The 12,335-nt window shown below is 38.6% G+C and overlaps 1 protein-coding gene across 4 annotated transcripts in view; it reads right to left on the bottom strand.

The window, feature by feature from the left end:
• Window positions 1-12,276, bottom strand: part of LOC117399950 (cyclin-Y) — a 60,589-nt gene extending 48,313 nt beyond the window's left edge. For 2 of the 4 annotated variants that reach the window (XM_033999415.3, XM_033999416.3), the window contains exon 1: window positions 11,410-12,275. In XM_033999415.3, coding sequence (XP_033855306.1) covers window positions 11,410-11,563 — 154 coding nt within the window. In that variant the 5' untranslated portion in view covers window positions 11,564-12,275. Of the gene's footprint in view, window positions 1-11,409 lie in introns of all 4 variants that reach the window. The other 2 variants (XM_033999414.3, XM_033999417.3) reach the window with 2 other exon arrangements.
• Window positions 12,277-12,335: the final 59 nt, after the last annotated feature.

Genomic DNA, 12,335 nt, shown 5'->3' with positions numbered 1-12,335 from the left:
TATGTTAGTGCACTGCAATGGAGCTTCCTGATTGGTGGATGAAAGTTCTGTGGTTTCTAATCCGCATCATCACATTTCAACAAATACAACACCAATGGTCTTCCACCTTCTCCATCAGTGCAGACATGGCTAAAATGTGTCAAAGAAACACATTTTCACTTGGTGGTGGACAGACTTGCTGCAGTTTACCTGATATTGCAAATGGTACCCTCTGGTGCCCACTCGTGAATAAACTGTCCTGTGTATTAAACAGGTGTGTCTTTTAAGATGAAAGCTGTTCATATTCAAAAATAATAGTTCCTATGCGCATAGTCACAAACACTTTTCAATTTTTGCAAACCAAGATTGCTAGTGGCAGCTACAGATTCTGTGTGCAGTACTAGGAGTATTTTGAACAATTGGAAAATGATTTGGAACACCATGTGAAGCATCTCTGGTTGAGGGCCTTCTAGATTCACTGTTCCCTGTTCAAGGTAAGCTAATTATTTGAAAGCACCTCTTCAGGAGCCCTTGAAATTCCCAGCTTCAGTGAATTTCTTGGGAAAGGCTGAATGTGTTTCCCTCTGGAAAATGCTGTTAGTATTGGGAGCAGTCCGAATTTAGACCGAGCCATGTGGCTTTTGTGGCCCTTTGGGGCCTCACAGGAAGCGATCCATTCTGTTTCATAAAAAGACTCCTAATTAAACTGTGCCTCTGCTGAAACAATGGCTATGGAAATTGATCAACAAAGCCTTTGATCTAATCAGCGCTCATTTTTTTGCTTTTCATCTTTCAGTTCACTCATTATTCTATGTTAGCGGGGAAAACCATATGCGATGATGACCTTTTATACCCCGACAGGCAGCAAAGTGAGAGGCGGTAGTTAGGAAGATTCTGATTAAAGGAAATCGTGTAAACCTTTTTTTTTTTTTTTTAATAACTCTATTAGGTTAAAACTGTTTAACAATTGACAATATATATTTAAAATGAAAGATATGCAAAATTATTATATTTGGCCTGCAAGTCACAATGACTGCGAAGCTAATGTGTGTATAATGCCAGGAAAGGCACCTTATCTTCCTTAGACCCACAAGTGGAAAACATGATAAATGTCTGCCAGACAGTAGCTCCGTAAGTCAGAAACTTTCCTTTCAGCCCTGGCTCAAGATTTAACAAACACAGTGTGATCGGAATTCCAAACACAACGAGAAATATTTAACCTGAGTCAACGAGAGGAACATTGGACAGATAGAGCCAAGTGAGAAAGTGTTTACTTCTTGGGAAGTACTAAATCCCACATAGTTCACCTAGTTTCTAAAGCAATTCCAACCTTAAGACATGACATGGAGTCAATTATAATTACAATTAGAGCAGAATTGTTTGCAATTACAATGATATTGCATTCAATTACACTGATATTGCATTCAATTACAATGCTATTGCATTCAATTACAATACAATGCTATTGCATTCATTTACAATTATAATTATGCTGTACTAATTACAATTATAATTGCAATTATACTAAAAAATAACATAAACAACTCCACACATTAACATGTTTATGAAGTTTATTCAAAATAACCAAAGCAAAAATATCACAGGAACAAATATAGAATCATACGGTTTTTTAAACAAACAGGGTGACGAAAAGTGGTTGGAAATACAAGAATAATGATTGTATGACCAACTGCAATTACAATTACATTATAGTTGCAATTAATTACAAATTACAATGGAGCCCAGGTCTGCTGAGGACCAGCTGAAAAGAAAGCAGAACCTCCCTAGAGGTACAACATGTTTACCACAAAACTCAGGAGGCCTTTTCTCAAGTGAGGAATCATGCAGATAATTTCAAACACACTAAATGTCCCCAGTGACACAGCTTCCTCTACCGCTGGGTTAAAAGAACGATCCCTACCAAGCTCTCTTTTGAATGGTTATTTCATGAATTGTCCAACCTCCTTCATCTCCCCCCCCCCCCCAAAAAAAAGCTAAGGAGCCCCCATAACCTTTACAATCTTCTCATCTATATACAAGCCTACAAATCTCACAGTTCTGGGAGTTCTGAAAGTTCACCTCACAGATGCTTTTAGTTCTGGCATTCTGCCCCAGTTACCCAGGTAACAGAGTGGAACATTCTGTAAAAGCTTCCTGGCTAGCAAATAAGGGTCTTGACATGACCCTCATTTTTCATTTTCATTGCCAGCTTTCTGCAGTAGTTAAGTGTCCCGAGCCCACTTACATAAGGTATGAGGACACTTTTTAAAGTGTTTGGGGTTTTATATTGGACTGGATAACAGGCTGCTTGAAATTGAAGCGAGTTTAAGGATTCTAGCAATGTCTCGTCAGCTTTTCGATGATCTCTACCACCGCCATGGGATAATTGCCACTCAACCTGATTGGTTGAGAGTGGGATGATCTGTGAGGTATATTATTGACGATATTTTCATCCCGTTTCCTGGAATAACTCACACTTGTGAGTACTGAAAGGAGACAATAATACATTTGAATGCCTTTAACTTGTGCTTCTGGTAGAGCATGAGTGCTAGCAGAACTTGTACTTCTGATACCAAAGTAAAGAAGGACAACACTAGTGCTGGATACAAAAAAGACACATTAAAATGCTATGGAACTCTAGATGTGGGTCAGAGAATTTAAGGAATCAAAACTCTACTACAAGGTAAAGAGTGGCACTGGAAACAGAGAGCTGGGCCTATTAAAATCACAAATATGCTAAAGCGACTCATGTTTAATGTTAAATGTGTGATATTCAGTCTGTTTGCGAATGATATATTTTTGTACATAAATTAAATTCCAAGTTCATGTGAGAAATGTAAAAAGTAATTGCCAGGAAAGCTCAAGAGCCTAAACATGGAAAGCAGTTGAAGAGCAGAAATGAATCCTTTCATTGCCATTTATAAGCAACTTCGTGAAGTGGCAGGAGGTACAATTTTATGACACCACAGTAAAGAAGATTATGCAAATTGAAAATATATACATAAAACTTTTTTGATTACCTTTTGAAAATGTATTGTTTTACAAATTTGTAAATATTAACATTGATGTGCCTTAAGATCATGCGGGCGGATGCAGTGGAATTCTGAAAATCACTACCCGTACACATTCTGAAACATATGGCTTGACTGTTGACGAGATACTTCCCTGAGTGTTTTCTTGGGTAATGTTTAGATTTATAGGCAACAGTGCATGCAATGGGTTAGGGTTACTGAAAGTAGAAAGTAAAAAGATATATTTCCCCCTACAAAGCGAGATTGAAGACATCATGGCTCACCAGAATCTTTCAGACAGCAAACTGTAACCGTTAAAATTGCAGGCAATTGTTGGTGGACCACGTAAACATCCACTCAAAATCACCTGTTTAATTTAGCACAGAGCAAGCCACAGCTCTTTCTGGCTGACAGGCCCCTCTTGCAGTTTAAAGTTTTGGCTGTGAATTACAACACTGCTTCATTATACTTTCCATGACACAATCAATTGCTAAGTTACCAATAGAGAAGTTAAACAATGTAATTCCTGGGGGACAGACACTTTTGAGAAATGAAAAAAAGGAGAGCGAGATTTCCAAGGTTCATGAATATTTACTAAAATCCAGCTTTCATCAAATGGCCTACTTCTTCCTTCTGGTAAATTAAGCCAGTGAGCTAATGCTATGGCAAAGACTAAATCTGTTCAGTGTAAAACACAGGAGGCAATGAGTTTCCTGATAAATATCTCTGTGAAACAGCAAACAGAGGTGTCAAAGAGGAAAGTATAAGAGGAAAACCAGGAACACGCTACATGTACCTAGGTAGAACACAAAACCAAGAACACGCTACATGTACCTAGGTAGAACACAAAACCAAGAACACACTACATGTACCTAGGTAGAACACAAAACCAAGAACACACTACATGTACCTAGGTAGAACACAAAACCAAGAACACACTACATGTACCTAGGTAGAACACAAAACCAAGAACACACTACATGTACCTAGGTAGAACACACTACATGTACTTAGGTAGAACACAAAACCAGGAACACACTACACGTACCTAGGTAGAACACACTACATGTACATAGGTAGAACACACTACATGTACCTAGGTAGAACACGACAGATGTCTACTGCATGTAGAACTCTTCTAAAGCAACCCTTGCAGTTCTTCCATGAATGAGGATAGCAACGATGTCGAGTGCACTGTTTCCAGCTAACCTCAGGAGTGAAATAACCACAGCACTCTATGAATGGTCATGGAGTATTCTCTTTATGTAACAGGAATAATGTATGAAAGAAGCATCTGCTTCATTTGGAACAGTGCAACTGGCCCGCTCATTCTGTCACTGCATTCTAATGAACACAAGGTAGATTCCAAAATGAGAACCAGTTAAAAAAATAAATTCACTCCGCAGCATCGAATAAGAATGTTATAAACACTTGTTTTATAATCAATTATAACTTCAGGTTCAGGTTTCCCTACTAGTTTTAAGTTGTCAAAGTTCAAGTTTCTTATATTATTTTAAAAGCAGGTAGAATTGAAATTTGCATTACCATCACTGCCATCCTTGTATCCTGATGCTTCTGTCAAACACAGAGATATTTATTTTTGCATCTGAGCAGCTTTCAAGCAAAGTTTGTTTGAATATTTGTCAACCACTAATTTCTGCTACAAGAAAAATGAGGTTGGGCAGGTTTTAAGTGGGCTTTATTAGCTCACTGTAGTGTTTCCAAGCCCTTTGAATATGACAGCAACTTCTTAGACCAAACACTTGCCAAGCCAATGGGCTAAAATACTGTTCTAATGCCCCCAAATAGGATGATGTTTAACTTGGTAAGCTAAGCAGGGTGACATGTTTTTTTTTCCCACTCAAACCACAGGACTATGCAAACTCTGAACTGATTAATTGTCACACCTGTCTATCACCCAGAAGAAATTCTAACACATTAGATGCCTTTCAAAAGGAATTATTAAGGGGCTAAGGTAAGCAAATTGAGTCCATCTATATAGTAAGAGCTAGCTAATGGGATAACAATACCACAACCGGGATGAAGTCACATGTACCTCAGGAGTGAAAGGGTTAATGTCATCCTCAGAAATACAACAGAACCCCGGCAGGCACCAGAGGGCACCCAGCTTGTAAAAAGTTAAAAGAAACTCAGATAGCATGGACATTTACAGAGTTTTTGTTGAAGCTGTCTGCAGATCAGTCTAGGTTTATTAGACTGAGAATGTCTAGAGTGAAAAAAAAACCATCTTGGAAATAAATGAGCTCAGTGAAACAATAAAGAGAACAAAGCACGGGGAGAAATCTGATAATGGCACTATAATGCCCGAAAGCAACTCAATTCTGCTCTGAACCAATTGGCAAATGCTGTATAGGTTTTAATATAAACATGCACTTGGAGCACCATTTGAGATTAATGATTCAGTAAGGGTTTTTTTTAATTTATTTATTTATTTATTTTTTTAAATTGTGCTTATTTTCCTCCTCATACCCTGCACTCCTTGGTGGATATGACCCCTTTCCGTCTTACACAGTCTCATAATGAGTGCCATTTGAACTTGAATCTCATAGCAAGGGGCGATCACCCAGTCATCATCAGTGTTGAGTTCACGAACACAAAACTGAAACTCATAACACCAATGGAGGTCCTAGAAGAAACATCTGGCTACTTGAATTAGTTTCTTATGAAAGGTAAAGAGAATGGAGGTAAGCGTCTCACAGATACGTCAAAGTGTTCCCGCAAAAGAGAACAAGAAAACTCTATTTTTAATAAACTTTATTATTATTTCTATTTCTCAGGCTGTATTAGGCAGGATCTCTCCTTTTAATAAACAGTGTTATGAAGCTACAGTAGCAAGTCTCCAAGCACAAGATCAGTCAGCTGTTCCTCTTTTTATATTAATTTCAATGGAAAAGCTTATAGCTCAGATTAAAAAATGAGGAGTCAGTTATAACAATAAAAACGAGAATAAAAATAGCACAGAGGCTGCGCTTCTCGGGTTGAAGCTTAGTGAAATATTTCCACAGAATGAGGCTTTCACTAAGACCATGAAAGCTTCTTTATGATTCTCAACACCATCAGTGGCAATACAGCAGCAGCAGGGTTCATGTGATAACGATTCTAACATTTACTGCTTAACCCCACAAATATACTTGGCTTTAAAAATAATAATAATAATAATAATAATAATAATAATAATAATAATAATAATAATAATAATACCCATTTAATTCATTCATTTTGGAGTAAGAATTGTCGCAGTAACCTGCAGTGGTTTAAGCACCATCAGTATGATGAAAATGTTGCATGCATATGTAAAAATGGAAGTATATGCACATGGAAAAATGGATGTATGACATACAGACAGGTGGACAGCTGCCTCCATATACCCAACGAGTATGGTATTTTATATAACCTGCCCAAGATTCATCATAATAAAATAAGCACTTCTCAAACACACAGTGTGTGTCTTTATACTGTACCCTCAGATTATAATACTCTTAAGAACATGTATTTAAGAATGTCCAGTTCTCTAGATGTATGCACAAAAAGTAACTATGACAACAGATAGACAGTTGGGTACACAGAAAGCCTCTGTAAACCACCAAATAATGTTAACACTCATAGCTTGCAATAAAGAATGTCCTTAAAAAGGTTTGTTCACAATTGGACAAGGGGTTTCCTAGATCAATGGAAATATATTTATCCTTATTGGAGGATGATACAGTCATTTATAAGTTATCTGTTTTTTGTTCAAACCTCTGCTTGCCTCCCTGCTCATACAAGCAGCACCCAGAAAACCTGTTCACAGGATTAGGAAAAAACAGCCTTTTGTTAAAGGTCAAAGAAAACAAAAGTAAGCATAAATATAAATACACTCCTAGATACACAATTTCCACTGAGATACAATTCAGAGTCCACTTCAACTGATACAGTATCCCCATAAGACTTTTAAAGGCTTTTCCACCGGAAGAAAGTCATTATATATATTCCTACGCTAATTATCACAAATGGAAATAGCTTCAGGTGTTCACTGCAAACACATAACATTTGTTATAGCTCAAACGTTAGCTGTTTCTGAAGAGCAAAGAAATGATCAACTACAACACACAACACAGAGAGACGCCTAACAGTCACAAGGTTGCATGAAACTTTAGATCACTCATGAAAGCACATCGTAATAGGAGCCCTATCAGCTTTATTTCATGACAAGCATTACATACAGTACCGGTACATGTTTTGTATCTAACACATTTTTTTACTGGCATCCCAAGCATGATTTTAATACATTATTACTATTATTATTATTACTATTATTATTACTATTATTATTATTATTATTAAAGCAATAGTGGCACAAGCTAGCTACAGTATCCATGAGCCCTACCCTTGGTATCAGGAGTCAATGTCAGACCAGACCTGCCATTCTGTCCTAGGCCTCTCTCAAACAGAGACTGACAATCATGCTGTATTGTATGGTGGTCCCATTCAGGCCTCCGGAACTGAAAGGCAAGTGAACTATTTTGTTGTACCAGTAAGTCCCATTTTATTAAAATATATCCTGGCCTTAATCACCACGTCAGCAACAAAATAACTTTTACTGCACAACTTCCCCTGAAAAGTGCAGTTTTCAGTGAAAACCACCGGTTTGTCCAAAACTGGACAAAGTCTTGGATTTACATTTCTGCCCACTTTAAACTGAGAGTCTAAAGCCTGATTCGCGCGGGACTAAAACTCACCACACACACTGGTGGTTTTTGAATTTTTTGCCGACATCTGTGAAATTTAGTCCCATGCGAACCATCCATTTCTTTTTATCTCAGATAATTTTCTCAGAGGTGCTTTTTTTACGGGACAGCGGGACCTTCTGTAAAATTTTAAACTCAGGCATCCTGTGTCTTTTTATTCATGTGCGAATCGACCATGTCAGTGTTATGTTAGAACTGATGGATGCCTTGAATGGTGTATTTGAAGATATGTATGGAAATACATATCACTCAAAAGGACAAAATGGTTATTCAAGCCTTTGGAAAAGAAGGTACAACAAAATTAGTTATTTAAACTCGATTCATGGTTTACAAATGCACAAAAGCGCCTTCTCTGGTCACAACGTTGCATTTCATTTTGAATTGACCGACTTTTCTTGATAAAAACAAATCCACATCTGGGAGGTTCAGGATGTTCTCCACTTCTGATCAACTCTGAGGACACTAGATTTTAAGTCCTGTGCAAATCATGCTTAATAGTGCGGAAGCTTGAAAAAAAAAAAAAACTCTTTCCTTCCTTTCCCACCTGGCATTGCAGAATTTGCAGGTATGTTTTTAGATAGGTTTTTTTCTGTACTCTGAATCTCTGTAGACTGATCAGGTGCTGTTCAGAGGGCAAAGCAGGTCTTTAAAGAACACTGAGATAACTTTCCATGGAAGGAATGCTAGGCAGTCAATGCTCTAGGCACTTTTTTGGTGCCAAGAAGATTGTGACGTAATGATTTGGTCTGTGGGGATAGTTTTAATAAACAAAAGTTTCATATTCAGCTAGACGAGTTCCATTTCAAACTGTAAATCAAAAGCAGTAGTATAAAGTGGCATAATCTACTGCAATAGAGCAATCTGATTGGTTCACAAGGTTGTGATGGGATATAGATCAGCATAACCGAACAACCCTTTTACTTAAGAAGTCTGTACTGTATGTATGTGTGTCATTATGGTGAACTTGCCATGACTGTCCTTGCCTTTTCATAAACCTCTATAGGGCAATGTGCTCTTGTCTTGTTTTGCATCCTTGTAAGTTAAAATGTTGCAACAATCAAAGCTTTGACCCTTGTGCTACTATCTGAATAATGGTTCATTTTCTTTAACTGGTGCCTTTTGTTCCCAGGCCTCTCTTGCATTTTAAGTCTTAAATTTGTTCTGTGGTTTATCATGCCTCCTCCACGTACCAGTCTAATAACTCCAGTGGAGCACAGTTCTGTGCAAGGAACAAAGCGATCAGGCTGGTACAGCGGCACACTTTAAACATTCTAAAATCTTTGTAAAGCAGCGTTGTCCAAAGGTCAACGCTGTCTGCCTACATTTTGATGAATTACCCATCATTGTCGCAGCAAATGGCACTGTTATGTGTCAAAGAAGGGAATGTTTTGTGTCACATCAGAGATCATCTTTAAATCATGGAGTGCTAAAAAAGCTTCAAATTACATCTATTAGCACTTTTCTTTTTTTGTCCCATTTTTTTATTGTGTAATCGCTGAATCATTAAAAAATCTGCACATTCTATAAAGAGCCACTGTGTTACCCTGCAACCCCTATCTTGTCTTTTACAGGGCTATATGGTCAGTGTGACAGAGACAGAAGGATTCTTGGTGATATATCTCCCTCCCGACCTGTGAGGATGAGGTATAAAGAGAACAGTGCCCTGGACTGGATGGCCTGACAGTTCATTCCCAGGGTTAGGTGGAAGTCAGCCATCTAGAAAGGGGACACAGCTGCGGTACATTAAGTCATCGCTCCAGAGGGAAAGCGATGTGGCAACCGCGGATTGGAGGAGAAACGGCTGCATTCGCTAACCAAGGGGGCGTGACTGAAGGTACAAGAAGCGGACGTGGCTAGGTTAAGAGAGAACCGCTATAATGGTTAAGAGAGAACCGCTGAAGGACGAGTGTAAAATTACCGTGAGTGTTTTGTTTGTTTTGTCATGTCTAAAATCTACTTGCTTGTTATTATTAGACGGCTAACACGATCCGGAGCCGTCGCTACAGGCCAGCACTAAACCTGGGCAACACTGCACCATTGTACACAAATAAATTGTACTACACCACAAGGACTATAGCACTCACTCACTCTGGACTTGTGAACGTGTGTGTCTTTGTGTGTGTTTTACTGTGTGTATTATTAGAAACTGTGTCTTATTATTCTGGGACTGCAACCTGTTGTTTTGGAACAGTGCAATACACATTACTGTGTATTGTCTGGGATTATTCTTTGTAGTCACCAGACCAGGATTATAAAAATAAAACCTGTTTGGATCGTGAACTTTGTTGTCTGTCTTCTGTTTCATAATCACATCACCACTACACCTGCGCACTGCAAACCACTTTGCCACAGTCAGAAACCCCTGTTTCTAATGAGTCATGAAGGTTACAAACCCCATGTAAAGTTTGGTATATGGAAGCACTCAAAGAATGGTCTAAAAAAACTTCACAAACACATACCCAGTAAATACTGGGTATGTGTTTGTGAAGTTTTCATTCTGATAGGAGCACTTGTTTATGTGATTCGTTTCATACAGAAGTATCGCATGTTTTCAAACATGTTACGCTTTCCCATGTTAAGAAAAGTGATGAAAGGCAAGACAAGAAACATAAATGGCTCTGACCGAAGTGCTGATAGTTTATGACCACTGATACTGTGTTAGCACTTTTTAAAGTGAAGTGGAGTAGTTAAATGGCTTGTACAGTATTGTGTTACAACCAAAAACATAAAAGCGAGCACAGACACAGCTGCCACCAAACATCTCAAATGGGATTACCTAGATATTACAATGTAAATAAACAGCTATTACTGTACAGCAGGTGCAGAACAGACGGCATATGATCTTTAGTCCACTCCACTGGAAAGCTGGGTTACAAATTTAAATTGCAGCATGCTTTACTTTGAAGTTAGGAATAATTTAAATGAGAAATCCTTTATTCCACTGAATCCTACAGAACTGCCAGTAACATCATTTCTACCTGGGAATACCCGCGTCCTATCTGGAGATCCGCCCAGTTACACATACCATTAACTTGCACGTCCTTTAACACATAGATTTGACTTTGTTTTTTTTTTTTGAGCGGTTAATTCAGTGAGAGAAATTATTCTCACCATTTTACAAAAGCAGGTATTCTACAGCGCTGACAGTAGTCAAGATGGACTATCGTATATTACTAGTAAAAGTACCAGACAAGTGATTTTTAGTACGTAGAATACAATAATTGACCTAACAATAAAAAGTCTTTACACTAAGGTTTCTGTAGTACATCATTATTAAATCTTAATCGTTTTATTTGCATTATTATTACTGTTTCAATGAAGGAATTGCGAGGACATGACAAGCATGACACGATACCAATTATAATGGTGATGATGATGATGATGATGATGTTGATGTTTTGAGTGGGAGATCGAACAATGCTTATTATGGATATTCTATCCATTCTACTGCATGTTTTTCACAGATAAAACCCATTGATACGTGTGTATATCACAGTTATTTATATTAATGAGGCTAGGTTACTACATGTTCCATGTTGACTCAACATTATGCTATCAAAACATCATATGTGCTATTCTGGTTTGATAATGAATGGGTTCGGTATTGTATTCGCAAAGCTGTCGACAGGTAATCGAATATTTGCCAATAGTAATACTAGTGAGTGCCTTACCGTCTAGGTTCTCCCTGTCGCTGATGTGTTGCAGGTTACAGCCAGTATCTTCCCTGCTTAGCTCGGGTTCTGGGCGATAGGTCTCCAGCCTCGAGTGAGCATTTCTCCGCAGCTTGGGGCTGGATGACACGCAGCAAGATGTCGTGTTCCCCATCTTTTGCTTTATTTGTATATTCCTTATTATTATTATTACTACTGGATATTGAAAGGGAAAGATAGACGGATCTGTGGTTAACTGCAAGACCAGGGCGGCGAGGGTGGAACTGCACACATAAATGAAGTATCCGATCTGTTATACACCCTCCTCCGGTCCCAGATCACAGCAGGAGCAGTGGAAAGCCATTTGCGAATTGGAGAAAAAAAAAAGAAATCAAGATAAGTTTTCTCCCTCTCTATCCCTTTTTTCTACCCTCGCCCAAAAACCTTTGTCAAATGGTGAAATGTGCGCATCCCACGCAGCAGTTTTTGCGATTTACATATATAAGAGACTAGGTCTGTTATTGTATCCTCGTTATTTTTTGGAGCCTATTATGACAAGTGGAGGAAATTAACAAAACACTGCAAGCGACGCAGCTCCTGTCGATGCACATAGCAAACACAAGCAGCGCAGCCCCGAGTATTTTGATTGAAAAAGGTTCCGGTTCAAGTGGGTGGTAACAAAGCACTCAGATTAATGGTAATCATGGGTGCGTTCTTGTAGCACAGAATTCCACAGTTCTGCACAGAATCCCGTTCTGCGAGGGATGCTGCGTGACGTCACGAAGCTCCACCCTCATAAAATGTGTGCAGATCCAGCACAGCCCTGCGCAGCTTTGAAAAGTAGATGCAGAAAGCTGGCTGCTGCTGTGAACCAAAGAGACGATGCAGAGATCAGATCACGAGTGACCTGCCAATCGTAATTCAAATAGCTACTAAAAATACTGCTG

This window comes from Acipenser ruthenus, chromosome 4 (genome assembly GCF_902713425.1).
Source record: "Acipenser ruthenus chromosome 4, fAciRut3.2 maternal haplotype, whole genome shotgun sequence".
NCBI classification, from domain to species: Eukaryota; Metazoa; Chordata; class Actinopteri; order Acipenseriformes; family Acipenseridae; genus Acipenser; species Acipenser ruthenus.
The sequence above is the reverse complement of the archived record's forward strand: the minus strand, read 5'-3'. Positions and strand labels throughout refer to the sequence as shown.